Below are 15,128 nucleotides of genomic sequence, written 5' to 3' on the forward strand. Positions count from 1 at the left end.
TAAATACTGTATAATATTAATATATATATATTCAGAATTATTCAGAACATGTTGAAAAGATGATTAGAATATGAGGATTTTAAATCCCCATTATTTTATATGAACTGTGGTGAGAGTACACTCTTTTTAAAAAAGTTGCAGTGTATAAATGGAGATGTGAATGTGACCTTAAAATCTAGTACATTACACCTAAATTCTCTTATACTAACATGTTTATTTTCTGGCATCGCTCAGAGAACCTTCTGAAGCACATTTATTTTAAGAAGTATAGGCTGAGAAAGTGGATGTGTGACAATTTACCTGTGGAAACAAAGAGACGGTAAAGTTTGTGTGGTCCTCCGGGTCTGGAGCTGTACAGAGACACTAGGTACCGTGTCTGGGGCTGAAGGTTTGTGAAATGAAAGGATCGAGCAGTGCCCGAGAGAACCTGACTGAATTTGTTTAGAATGTTTCTATCAGCTTGTCCACTGTGGACCTTTGAGGTTTTATTTGAAGTGTTGATTCCTGCCTCGTTCTTAGTGATGTTTTCTGTATCTTCTTTATCTTTACTGTCCAGGCTTTTCCCAGCTTCCTGTGCAACTTCCTCATTATTGCCTGTAAAAACCTCCCTCCTTGTTACTGTAAAGTTCTTGAAATCTCCCTGTAGGGCTTCCCAACTGATCATGAATCCAGTGGCGGTTACATTGTGAACCTCAACAGAACTGATGTCCTTTAGTTTTGTGGTTTTAGCATCAATGTTCAATGTGTTTAACCTGCTACCTGCGAGATGCTTCTTACTTTTTTCTTCAGAAACTGTGACAACATCCACCTTTTTCTGTATAACTACATCTTGTTTAAGAAGTGTGACATTTGCCTGAGTTATCTTCTTGTCTTTTTCTGCCACCCTTTTCTTTACAAATGTTGCTTTGTTGAGGGATGTTGTCCCACTGACATGGATATTCTTGTACTTTTTAGTGCAGCTTAAATCCTTTTTCTTTGTACCTCCACCTTCTTTTAGAGCTGACGTCTTTCTGTCTTGCTGTAACACCTTGTCTTTTTTGTTAGATGTGGTTGTGTTTCTTTGGCTCTCTAGCTTTTCTTTCCCTGTTGCTTTTTCCTGAAGGCCTGCTGTGGCATCACTCCGTAGTTGCTGTTTGTTTTTTTGTTTTTTATTTTTTTCTTCAGAAACTGTGATGGTGTTGATTTTTTTGCTCTCAGATGCTTCTTCTTTGAGAAGTGTCACATTGACCTGCTGCCGCTTCTTGTCAGGTAGAATGGTTACATTTACATGTCTTTCTATCTTATTTTTGCTTTCTTTCGGAAGTGTGGCATTGTTTAGGGGCCGGGGTCTGTTTTTTACAGTGGACACCATGACATTGACGTGCTTTTCCACCTTTCTCTTTCCAGATGCTTCTTCTTTGGGAAGTGTGACAATGACTTGATACAGCTTATTGTCTTTTTCAGGAGTAGTTACATTTACATGTTTTTTCCTTGTAAATGTTGTGTCTTTAAGAGGTGCTGTAATGTCAACTTGCTGAAGCTTTTTGTCTTTCTCAGTGGAAGTTACATTTCTGGGTATTTGCACTTTTTTCGACCCAGATGCCTCCTCTTTGGCCTCCTCTTTGACATGTGTGGCATTGACAAGTTGGGTCTTTTTTTCTTTTTCAGTGGAAAAAGGTACATGTTTTTCCACCTTTTTCTTGCAAGATGTTACTTCTTTGTGAGTTGTCGTCACAGAAGGAGCTGTTGCATTTACATGACTGTCCAGATTATTCTTTCCACGTTTAATCACTGTTGTCACATTACTTTGGAGTAGTTTCATATTTTTTTCAGGTGATACGGCAGTACTGTATACCTTCTTCTTTCCAGAAGATCCATCTTTGAGAAGAATGGCACTGGCCTGGAATTGAGTTTTGCCTGTTCTTGAAGATTTATGTATATTTTCATGCTTCTCCATATTTTTATTGCTGGATGCTCCAAATCCAAGAAGAGTCATGTTGACCTGGTGCAGCTTTTGGTCTTTTTCAGTTAAACTTGTTACATTTATGTGTTTCTCTACGTTCTTTTTTTTTTTAGAAGGACCTTCTTTAGGAAGCGTGGCATTACCCTGGAGTTGTTTTGTTTCTTTTTCAATGGAAACTGTTCCATTTCCATTTTTCTCCACCTTTTGGTGTCCAGATGCTACTCCTTTAATAATTACATTCCTCTGCAACAGCTTCTTGTCGTTTTCAGCTCTTGTTGTTGCTGAAGAAGTCAAGTTGGATTGAGGATGGATCTCTTTTTCAGAGCTTGTTTTATAATCTGTTGAGGCTTTGGCTTTCTTCACCAATCTGGATAAGACTTTAGAAGTTCCGTTAGTCTTCTTCTCATTGGTCTGGGTTATGTTGTGGTTCACAAGCATGTCTTTTAGGTCTACTTGTTTTGTACTGAGTTTCTCTGTCATTTCTTGCTTAGTGGAGGGGTTGATTGGGAGATCCGTTTGTATCTGTTTGTATGGTATTGTTTTCAGGACTGCACTTTTGCTTCTTTTTGTTTGTTCTTGCCCTTTTCCATCTTTCAGCAGAGTGTTGTTCCTAGTTTCATCAATGTGGTCTTTGCCGGTACTGTTTGTGGTTGGTTTTGCTGATGGCTTTTTGTATTTCTTTAACTCTTTCTCATGGTCCGCTTTCTTTTCAAAGATCATCTTGTCTGCTTTTATAGTTTTTATGTCTTCTTGTCTGGTGGTGTCAATTTCGGGCACCTTCATGGCCGCAGTTTCTACAGCCAGTTCACAACCTTTTAAAATATGAACAGGGAATAAAAGAAGGTCCACTGACCTGGTAAAATGACATGTACATTCCAATAGGAATTTTCTGCATTAAAATCTTTGTGAAAACAAGTTTGTTTGCTTCTTTGTTTTGTGTTTTACTGTTATTCACAAAGAATGACTTCAAATTATGAATAAAACTCTAAACAATTATTGCTAAAACGAGTTATACAACAAAAACACTAATGTAATACAGTATTTATTCATATGGAAATCAATTCAATGCATCAATTCAAGAAACCAGTCTGGGGATAATTATTCTCACAGTCCAAGTTTGCAAACCTTTCTGTTTTAAGCCACACATTGACCCCAGTCTCCCCCATAATCAAACAACATGCAGTTATACACGACCAAACATCTTTTCAGTTACACTGCACCTACAAGCTAATGTGGCTAACAAATAACTGACAATTGTAGCCTGCCAATTACCATGATTCCAACTTTATTCCAGAGACACAAAAAAAGTCAATTTCACAGCACTCTCCAGGGTGGATGTTTGAGAAAGCTTGACAGAACCAAGGCTTTTAGAAATACTAGAGAACATGGTTGGTGTAACTGGAACTGCATTATCATGGTTTAAATCATACTTAACCGATCGCTATCAGTTTGTGAGGATAAATGATATGTCTTCCAGTTATATCAAGGTAAGATATGGAATTCCACAAGGCTCTATATTAGGACCGTTATTATTGACATTATATATGCTCCCACTGGGCAAAGTTCTTAGAAAACATGACGCAAATTTTCATTGTTATGCGGATGACACGCAGCTCTTCATATCAGCCAAACCTGATGACAGAGTGAGATTAAAGAAAATCGAGGATTGTGTAAAAGATGTGAAATTGTGGATGTCGCACAACTTCCTCCTATTAAATAGAGAAAAAACAGAAGTTCTCCTATTAGGCCCCAAAGCTGCTAGAAATAAATTATCAGACTTAATGCTAAATCTGGCCAACTTCTCCATCGCCCCTGGTTCAGCAGATTAAAATCTTGGAGTTATTATAGATTCAGATCTAGCATTCGTTAAACACATATCTAGTGTTACTAGAACAGCTTTTCTACACCTCTGTAATATTGCCAAGCTAAGAAATGCCCTATCCCTGCATGATGCAGAAAAATTAGTCCATGCCTTCATTACCTCAAGGCTAGATTATTGTAATGCCCTACTGTCAGGATGTTAAATAAACTTCAGCTAGTTCAAAATGCTGCAGCCAGGGTCCTTACTAAAACTAGAAAATTTGACCATATTAGTCCAGTCCTATCAGCACTGCACTGGCTTCCAGTCAAATTCTGCATGTTAACGCATAAAGCCCTACACGGGCTCGCTCCTGAGTATTTACGAGACCTCATCTCCTATTATGAACCACCGCGATTACTCAGATCTCAGGGTGCTGGTTTATTAGTAGTTCCTAAAATTCAGAGGAGCTCTGCAGGAGGAAGAGCTTTCTCTTATAAAGCACCCCAACTCTGGAATAATCTCCCCGAATATGTTCGGGACTCAGACACAGTCTCAATCTTTAAGTCTAGACTGAAAAGGCTGCAGATTCAGGTGTTCATGGATATAGGGAATTGAAACTGAGATACTGGTGCTGTTGTTCTCCCACTGCACACGGTCACTCAGGTTTGTGGACGGTGGAGTGGGTGGATGCCAGTGTTTCAGGGAGCCTCCGTGTCTATGTTACCTTCTGGCTCTCTGCCTTTAGTTAGGCTGTTTTATTCAGTTCTGCCGGAGTCATTAGCCACACTCTGATGATGTTTCATATTCTCTATTTTACATAAATCCAGTCAAAACTAATTCCATCTCACTGCCTTCCTCCGAGTTATTGACTGCCCACCTGTCTGACCCGATACCGATGTTGGACCCTCAGGCTCTCGCGTCTCCTGTCCGGCCAGACTGATGGAAGTTTCTGAAGTCAGCTCTTCTTTATCCATCACCCACCACAGATCAGCTGCTCATCATCCATCTTATTCTTCACTACAGATTACATCCAAGCCATTAGTGGCGCTATTACACTCCTGAATATATAAAACCTAATTTTTAATTCTCTCGTGAGAGCCCTCTCTTTCTCTTGTGTGCGCGCCCTCTCTTTCTTATTCTCTGTCTCTCCTGCGAGCCCTCTCTTTCTCTCATGTGTGCGCCCTCTCTTTCTTATTCTCTGTCTCTCGTGCGAGCCCTCTCTTTATCTCATGTGCGCGCCCTCTCTTTCTTATTCTCTCTCTGTCTCTCGTGCAAGCCCTCTCTTTCTCTCATGTGCGCGCCCTCTCTTTCTTATTCTCTCTCTGTCTCTCGTGCGAGCCCTCTCTTTCTCTCATTTGCGGCAGAGAAAGTTCGGTTTGAGCAGCTGTCCTTAAGATCACCCCTGCGGTTCGGTGTTCAGTAGAAGAATGTGCTCTGGCTGTCGGAGAGGCAACGAGATTCTCAAGTATCCTCTCTGCCTGTAGTGCCCCTTATACGACCAGCCAAGAAAATAACACTGTCTAATGTCCCACCTTTCATCAGAGATGAAGTATTAATTGCAGAATTAAACCATTTTGGTCAGGTTATGCCTGATCGCAAACTATTGTGTTTCTCCTTACTACTTTTCATGAGTAGGGTAAGGGTGGGCTCTTTAAATCTGAATGGGGCGCGTGGCGTTCGGAAGAGGGTACTGCTGTAGGAGCTCATGAAGCAGAAGGGTGTAGATATTATGCTTATTCAGGAAACACATAGTTATATAGTAAATGAGGTGGAATATAAGAAAGAATTTGATGGGGAGGTTCTTCTAAGTAGCATGTGTCCTTCTAGAGTTGGCCTGCCTGTGTTGTTTGCTAAGCACTTTCTGCCAATCTCTTATGAGGTTGAACAAGTGATGGAGGGGAGGTGCATGGTTGTTCGTGCTCACTATGAGCATTTTAAGGTTGTTATTTTTAACATTTATGCTCCTACAGCTGGCATTGAGCGGGTTAGATTTCTTAACACTGTCAGTACAGCTTTGCAAAATTGTAACTCTGGGGATTTTCTTTTTATGGGTGGTGATTTTAACTGTACAGAGAACGACATTCTAGATAGAAAACATTCTGAACCTCATGCTGCATCCCAACGTGCTCTTCATGAGATCCTGAGAACTCATAGTCTGTGTCATGTTTGAAGGGCTCTGAATCAGAGCACTAGGCAGTATACAAGGTCTCAGGTGAGGGATGGTTTTATGTCATTGGCCAGGCTAGATCTATTTATTGTTTTAAGTACCAGCTGAATGTATTTAAAAGCTGTGTAATTACTCCTGTTGGGTGTTCAGATCATAGTTTGGTTTTGTGTTCTGTTTTTATTGCTAGTTTTAAACCCAACAGTGCATATTGCCATTTTAATACCAGTCTTTTGTGTGATGTTAATTTTAAAAAGGTTTTTGTTGTTTTTTGGGATGGTTTTAAATTACAAAAACAATTTTTTTGGTAACCTGTGGGAGTGGTGGGATTATGGCAAGGTACAAATTAAACAACTCTGTCAACAGTACACATTGTCTCAAGGGACATTACCCAATCTATGATTTGGATTTGGAAAGTGAAATTTTAGAAATACACAGACAGATGGACTCCACTGGAGACCAAAGTCAAGTCAGAGTTCTTAGCTCTAAAACTTCAGCTCTGAGAGACCTTTTGGATGTCAGGGCACAGGGAGCTCCGTTCCAGGTTCCAGACTCTGACCCAGATGGATGCCCCATCCAAATTAGTCTGGAGAAGCGGAATGGTCAGAGCCGTTTTATTCACTCTCTGCGCTCTGAGGATGGGCAGAAACTGACAGAGCCAACAGAGCTCCGTAAGCAGGCTGTACGTTTCTATACTGAATTTGTCATGTCTGGTGCTGAAAGCACTCCTGTGCCTCCCACACTGTCTGTGCTTCTCAAGTCTCCAACTACAATACCCAGAACGCACCACACCATGACATCATGCACACACCTGTTCACCTGAAGTACCACCTGACTCCTCCAGAAGGTCCGGAGTACTAATCTCTGGCACTATTTTAGGACCACTCTCACGCTCACTCCTCGGCGAGTAATTGTTTGGTTTACTTGCATTACAAAGCGTTTCTCTTGCCATTGTTTGATTTTTCCGTGTATGGTCCTTTTTCCGTGTTTTTCTGACTTCGATATTTGCCTTCGCCCTCTGATTGAATTTATCTCGTGTATGACCTGGACTGTGTTTATCACTTTGCCTTTTGCCTTTGCCCTGTGTGCTGGATTTACTCCCATGTATTACCTGGACTGTATTATCGACTCTGATTTTTGCCTGCTCCCTTTCACCACTTTCCTGTGTATGAACTCTGGACTGTCTCACGTTTATGGTATGGTTTTCCCCTGCTATTCTTCATTGGTTTTGTACCTGCTTGTGCTTATAAACCCTGTACCATCTAAGCCTTTTAATAAAAGCTGTAAACTATGTCTGTACCTGCCTGGTTCCTGTCTGGCCCTGACAGAATTGTACAGAAGTGAGTGCAGGGAAAATGAGGAACTGGCTGCTGATTTCTATGCAGGTTTGCCGAGGGTCAGTGAACGCTCCAGTGCAATACTGGAAAGACCGCTAGGTGTGCCCCTGGTATAGACGGTCTTCCAGTAGAGTTCTATAAGCCCTTTTGGTCTGAGCTAGGTGCTGAACTGTGTTGGAAGTTTTTTTTGTATTAGTTTAATCCATATAAAATATCTAGTAGAAAATGGGAGATAGGACTGAATTTTAGGCCTCAGTAAATAGCAGGAACACCCCGGGTGGAAGAAACTATTTACGACCTAACAAGCGGCACATCCTGGGGACGAAGACTAGTTACGACCTAACGACCAAACTGTTGTTACCTGTATGTGTGTGTGAAACCATTTGTTGCCTATGGGTAAAACCATTTGTTGCCTATGTGTGTGTGTCATCTGTGCTGTATAAGAGGCTGGTCCAGAGTTGGCCAAGGAGTTCGACTCTGACAGCCGGAATAAACGAACCGAACCGAAATAAACCTGCTTTTCTCTGAACCTGAACTCAGAAGTATTTGAATTGGTTGATAAAGAATGACAAGAGAAACCACACTGTTGAGGACACCGGCAAAACAAAACCCAACAACTGCTTGCTGTTTTAAACGAGAGTTTGGCTGATGGTTCCCTGCCATTGAGTTGCAGGAGGGCTGTCATTACCCTGCTGCCCAAGAAGGGCAACCTGCAGGAGATTAGGAATTGAAGGCTGGTCAGTCTTTTGTGTACAGATCTGAAGATCCTCTCCAAAACCCTGGCTCCCAGACTAAGAGAAGTGATGGGGTCATTTACCAGGATCAGACCTACTGTGTCCCTGGCAGGTCCATTAGGGATAATATTTGCCTAATTAGAGATATTTTGGAAATCTCTAAGACTCAGGGACTTGATTTTGGACTCATTTCTATTAATCAAGAGAAGGCCTTTTATAGAGTTGAGCATCAATACCTATGGCACACTCTGGAGACTTTTGGTTTTGGGCCATCTTTTATTAACATGATTAAAGTATTGTACCATGACATTGAAAGTGTGCTGAAAATTAATGCCGGGCTGAGCGCTCCATTGAAGGCTCTTCGGGGCATAAGGCAGGGCTGAGAATTGTCTGGTATGCTCTATTCTATTGCCATTGAACCACTGCTAAATAAGCTTCGCTCTCAGATTGAGGGTACCAAGTTGGGACTTGAGCATCCTATTCATCATCGTTTATCATTTTATGCTGATGATGCAATAATAATAGTGAAGGGGCAGGCTGATATTGATAGTTTAATTTCTGTTGTTAATGATATTGGGGTTTTATCGTGGGCTAAGGTGAATTGGGGTAAGAGGGAGGCTTTAGCAGTGGGGCAGTGGGCTGGAGGGCTGGGCTTTCAGGTGCCTCGGTGGCCACCTGAAATGTCTTGGAAAAGAGGGGGCCCGAACCATGAACTGTTATTATGAGCCCAACCCGACCCATAAACTGTTATTTTGATCCCGAGCCCGACCCGACCCATAAACTGTTACTATGAGTTTGAACCCGACCCGACCCATAAACTGTTATTATGAGCTTGAACCCGACCCGACCCATAAACTGTTATTATGAGCCCGACCCGACCCATAAACTGTTATTATGAGCTTGAACCCGACCCGACCCATAAACTGTTATTATGAGCTTGAACCCGACCCGACCCATAAACTGTTATTATGAGCCTGAGCCCGACCCGACCCATAAACTGTTACTATGAGCTTGAACCCGACCCGACCCATAAACTGTTATTATGAGCTTGAACCCGACCCGACCCATAAACTATTATTATGAGCCCGAGCCCGACCCGACCCATAAACTTTTACTATGAGCTTGAACCCGACCCGACCCATAAACTGTTATTATGAGCTTGAACCCGACCCGACCCATAAACTGTTATTATGAGCCCGAGCCCGACCCGACCCATAAACTGTTATTATGAGCTTGAACCCGACCCATAAACTGTTATTATGAGCTTGAACCCGACCCGACCCATAAACTGTTACTATGAGCTTGAACCCGACCCGACCCATAAACTGTTATTATGAGCCCGAGCCCGACCCGACCCATAAACTGTTACTATGAGCCCGAGCCCGACCCGACCCATGGACTGTTATTATGAGCCCGAGCCGACCCATAAACTGTTACTATGAGCTTGAACCCGACCCGACCCATAAACTGTTATTATGAGCCCGAGCCCGACCCCGACCCATAAACTGTTATTATGAGCCCGACCCGACCCATAAACTGTTACTATGAGCTTGAACCCGACCCGACCCATAAACTGTTACTATGAGCTTGAACCCGACCCGACCCATAAACTGTTATTATGAGCCCGAGCCCGACCCGACCCATAAACTGTTATGAGCTTGAACCCGACCCGACCCATAAACTGTTATTATGAGCTTGAACCCGACCCGACCCATGAACTGTTACTATGAGCTTGAACCCGACCCGACCCATAAACTGTTAATATGAGCTTGAACCCGACCCGACCCATAAACTGTTATTATGAGCCCGAGCCCGACCCGACCAATAAACTGTTACTATGAGCCCGAGCCCGACCCGACCCGACCCATAAACTGTTATTATGAGCTTGAACCGACCCGACCCATAAACTGTTATTATGAGCCCGAGCCCGACCCGACCCATAAACTGTTACTATGAGCCCGAGCCCGACCCGACCCATAAACTGTTATGAGCTTGAACCCGACCCGACCCATAAACTGTTATTATGAGCTTGAACCCGACCCGACCCATAAACTGTTACTATGAGCTTGAACCCGACCCGACCCATAAACTGTTATTATGAGCCCGACCCCGACCCGACCCATAAACTGTTATTATGAGCCCGAGCCCGACCCGACCCATAAACTGTTATTATGAGCTTGAACCCGACCCGAACCATAAACTGTTATTATGAGCCCGACCCCGACCCGACCCATAAACTGTTATTATGAGCTTGAACCCGACCCGACCCATAAACTGTTACTATGACCTTGAACCCGACCCGACCCATAAACTGTTATTATGAGCCCGAGCCCGACCCGACCCATAAACTGTTACTATGAGCTTGAACCCGACCCGACCCATAAACTGTTACTATGACCTTGAACCCGACCCGACCCATAAACTGTTATTATGAGCCCGAGCCCGACCCGACCCATAAACTGTTATTATGAGCTTGAACCCGACCCGACCCATAAACTGTTACTATGAGCTTGAATCCTACCCGACCCATAAACTGTTATTATGAGCCCGAGCCTGACCCGACCCATAAACTGTTATTATGAGCTTGAACCCGACCCATAAACTGTTATTATGAGCTTGAACCCGACCCGACCCATAAACTGTTATTATGAGCCCGAGCCCGACCCGTCCCATAAACTGTTATTATGAGCTTGAACCTGACCCGACCCATAAACTGTTACTATGAGCTTGAACCCGACCCGACCCATAAACTGTTATTATGAGCCCGAGCCCGACCCGACCCATAAACTGTTATTATGAGCCCGAGCCCGACCCGACCCATAAACTGTTATTATGAGCTTGAACCCGACCCGACCCATAAACTGTTACTATGAGCTTGAATCCTACCCGACACATAAGCTGTTATTATGAGCTTGAACCCGACCCGACCCATAAACTGTTATTATGAGCTTGAACCCGACCCGACCCATAAACTGTTACTATGAGCTTGAATCCTACCCGACCCATAAACTGTTATTATGAGCCCGAGCCTGACCCGACCCATAAACTGTTATTATGAGCTTGAACCCGACCCATAAACTGTTATTATGAGCTTGAACCCGACCCGACCCATAAACTGTTATTATGAGCACGAGCCCGACCCGTCCCATAAACTGTTATTATGAGCTTGAACCCGACCCGACCCATAAACTGTTACTATGAGCTTGAACCCGACCCGACCCATAAACTGTTATTATGAGCCCGAGCCCGACCCATAAACTGTTATTATGAGCTTGAACCCGACCCGACCCATAAACTGTTATTATGAGCTTGAATCCTACCCAACCCATAAACTGTTATTATGAGCTTGAATCCTACCCATAAAGTGTTATTATGAGCTTGAACCCGACCCGACCCATAAACTGTTATTATGAGCTTGAATCCTACCCAACCCATAAACTGTTATTATGAGCTTGAACCCGACCCATAAAGTGTTATTATGAGCTTGAACCCGACCCGACCCATAAAGTGTTATTATGAGCCCGAGCACGACCCGACCCATAAACTGTTATTATGAGCCCGAGCCCGACCCATAAACTGTTATTATGAGCTTGAACCCGACCCGACCCATAAACTGTTATTATGAGCTTGAATCCTACCCGACCCATAAACTGTTATTATGAGCTTGAATCCTACCCGACCCATAAACTGTTATTATGAGCTTGAATCCTACCCGACCCATAAACTGTTATTATGAGCTTGAACCCGACCCATAAACTGTTATTATGAGCTTGAACCCGACCCATAAACTGTTATTATGAGCTTGAACCCGACCCGACCCATAAACTGTTATTATGAGTCCGAGCCCGACCCGACCCAAAAATTGTTACTATGAGCTTGAACCCGACCCATAAACTGTTACTATGAGCCCGACCCGACCGATGAACTGTTATTATGAGCCCGAGCCCGACCCGACCCATAAACTGTTACTATGAGCTTGAACCCGACCCGACCCATAAACTGTTACTATGAGCTTGAACCCGACCCAACCCATAAACTGTTACTATTAGCTTGAACCCGACCCGACCCATAAACTGTTATTATGAGCCCGAGCCCGACCCGACCCATAAACTGTTACTGTGAGCTTGAACCCAACCCGACCAATAAACTGTTATTATGAGCTCGAGCCCGACCCGACCCATAAACTGTTATTATGAGCTTGAACCCGACCCGCCCCATAAACTGTTATTATGAGCTTGAACCCGACCCGACCCATAAACTGTTATTATGAGCTTGAATCCGACCCGACCCATAAACTGTTATTATGAGCTTGAACCCGACCCGACCCATAAACTGTTACTATGAGCCCGAGCCCGACCCGACCCATAAACTGTTATTATGAGCCCGAGCCCGACCCGACCCATAAACTGTTATTATGAGCTTGAATCCTACCCGACCCATAAACTGTTATTATGAGCTTGAACCCGACCCATAAACTGTTATTATGAGCCCGAGCCCGACCCGACCCATAAACTGTTATTATGAGCTTGAACCCGACCCGACCCATAAACTGTTACTATGAGCTTGAATCCTACCCGACCCATAAGCTGTTATTATGAGCTTGAACCCGACCCGACCCATAAACTGTTATTATGAGCTTGAACCCGACCCGACCCATAAACTGTTACTATGAGCTTGAATCCTACCCGACCCATAAACTGTTATTATGAGCCCGAGCCTGACCCGACCCATAAACTGTTATTATGAGCTTGAACCCGACCCATAAACTGTTATTATGAGCTTGAACCCGACCCGACCCATAAACTGTTATTATGAGCACGAGCCCGACCCGTCCCATAAACTGTTATTATGAGCTTGAACCCGACCCGACCCATAAACTGTTACTATGAGCTTGAACCCGACCCGACCCATAAACTGTTATTATGAGCCCGAGCCCGACCCATAAACTGTTATTATGAGCTTGAACCCGACCCGACCCATAAACTGTTATTATGAGCTTGAATCCTACCCAACCCATAAACTGTTATTATGAGCTTGAATCCTACCCATAAAGTGTTATTATGAGCTTGAACCCGACCCGACCCATAAACTGTTATTATGAGCTTGAATCCTACCCAACCCATAAACTGTTATTATGAGCTTGAACCCGACCCATAAAGTGTTATTATGAGCTTGAACCCGACCCGACCCATAAAGTGTTATTATGAGCCCGAGCACGACCCGACCCATAAACTGTTATTATGAGCCCGAGCCCGACCCATAAACTGTTATTATGAGCTTGAACCCGACCCGACCCATAAACTGTTATTATGAGCTTGAATCCTACCCGACCCATAAACTGTTATTATGAGCTTGAATCCTACCCGACCCATAAACTGTTATTATGAGCTTGAATCCTACCCGACCCATAAACTGTTATTATGAGCTTGAACCCGACCCATAAACTGTTATTATGAGCTTGAACCCGACCCATAAACTGTTATTATGAGCTTGAACCCGACCCGACCCATAAACTGTTATTATGAGTCCGAGCCCGACCCGACCCAAAAATTGTTACTATGAGCTTGAACCCGACCCATAAACTGTTACTATGAGCCCGACCCGACCCATGAACTGTTATTATGAGCCCGAGCCCGACCCGACCCATAAACTGTTACTATGAGCTTGAACCCGACCCGACCCATAAACTGTTACTATGAGCTTGAACCCGACCCAACCCATAAACTGTTACTATTAGCTTGAACCCGACCCGACCCATAAACTGTTATTATGAGCCCGAGCCCGACCCGACCCATAAACTGTTACTGTGAGCTTGAACCCAACCCGACCAATAAACTGTTATTATGAGCTCGAGCCCGACCCGACCCATAAACTGTTATTATGAGCTTGAACCCGACCCGCCCCATAAACTGTTATTATGAGCTTGAACCCGACCCGACCCATAAACTGTTATTATGAGCTTGAATCCGACCCGACCCATAAACTGTTATTATGAGCTTGAACCCGACCCGACCCATAAACTGTTACTATGAGCTTGAACCCGACCCAACCCATAAACTGTTACTATGAGCTTGAACCCGACCCGACCCATAAACTGTTATTATGAGCCCGAGCCCGACCCGACCCATAAACTGTTACTGTGAGCTTGAACCCAACCCTACCAATAAACTGTTATTATGAGCTCGAGCCCGACTGGACCCATAAACTGTTATTATGAGCTTGAACCCGACCCGCCCCATAAACTGTTATTATGAGCTTGAACCCGACCCGACCCATAAACTGTTATTATGAGCTTGAATCCGACCCGACCCATAAACTGTTATTATGAGCTTGAACCCGACCCATAAACTGTTATTATGAGCTTGAACCCGACCCGACCCATAAACTGTTACTATGAGCTTGAACCCGACACATAAACTGTTATTATGAGCTTGAACCCGACCCGACCCATAAACTGTTACTATGAGCTTGAACCCGACCCGACCCATAAACTGTTATTATGAGCTTGAACCCAACCCGACCCATAAACTGTTATTATGAGCCCGAGCCCGACCCGACCCATAAACTGTTATTATGAGCTTGATCCCGACCCGACCCATAAACTGTTATTATGAGCCCGAGCCCAACCCGACCCATAAACTGTTACTATGAGCTTGAACCCGACCCATAAACTGTTACTATGAGCTTGAACCCGACCCGACCCATAAACTGTTATTATGAGCCCGAGCCCGACCCGACCCATAAACTGTTATTATGAGCTTGAACCCGACCCATAAACTGTTATTATGAGCTTGAACCCGACCCGACCCATAAACTGTTACTATGAGCTTGAATCCTACCCGACCCATAAACTGTTATTATGAGCTTGAATCCTACCCGACCCATAAACTGTTATTATGAGCTTGAACCCGACCCATAAACTGTTATTATGAGCTTGAACCCGACCCATAAACTGTTATTATGAGCTTGAACCCGACCCGACCCATAAACTGTTATTATGAGTCCGAGCCCGACCCGACCCAAAAATTGTTACTATGAGCTTGAACCCGACCCATAAACTGTTACTATGAGCCCGACCCGACCCATGAACTGTTATTATGAGCCCGAGCCCGACCCGACCCATAAACTGTTACTATGAGTTTGAACCCGA

The 15,128-nt window shown here is 43.9% G+C and overlaps 1 protein-coding gene across 1 annotated transcript in view; it reads right to left on the minus strand.

Moving 5' to 3' along the window:
• Positions 1-15,128, minus strand: part of tnxba (tenascin XBa) — a 152,046-nt gene that overhangs the window by 90,186 nt on the left and 46,732 nt on the right. Inside the window, exon 3 of the mRNA XM_049480534.1 lies at positions 301-2,754. Coding sequence (XP_049336491.1) covers positions 301-2,754 — 2,454 coding nt within the window. The remainder of the gene's footprint in view (positions 1-300; positions 2,755-15,128) is intronic.

Source organism: Astyanax mexicanus, chromosome 6 (genome assembly GCF_023375975.1).
Source record: "Astyanax mexicanus isolate ESR-SI-001 chromosome 6, AstMex3_surface, whole genome shotgun sequence".
In the NCBI taxonomy this organism is placed as follows: domain Eukaryota; kingdom Metazoa; phylum Chordata; class Actinopteri; order Characiformes; family Acestrorhamphidae; genus Astyanax; species Astyanax mexicanus.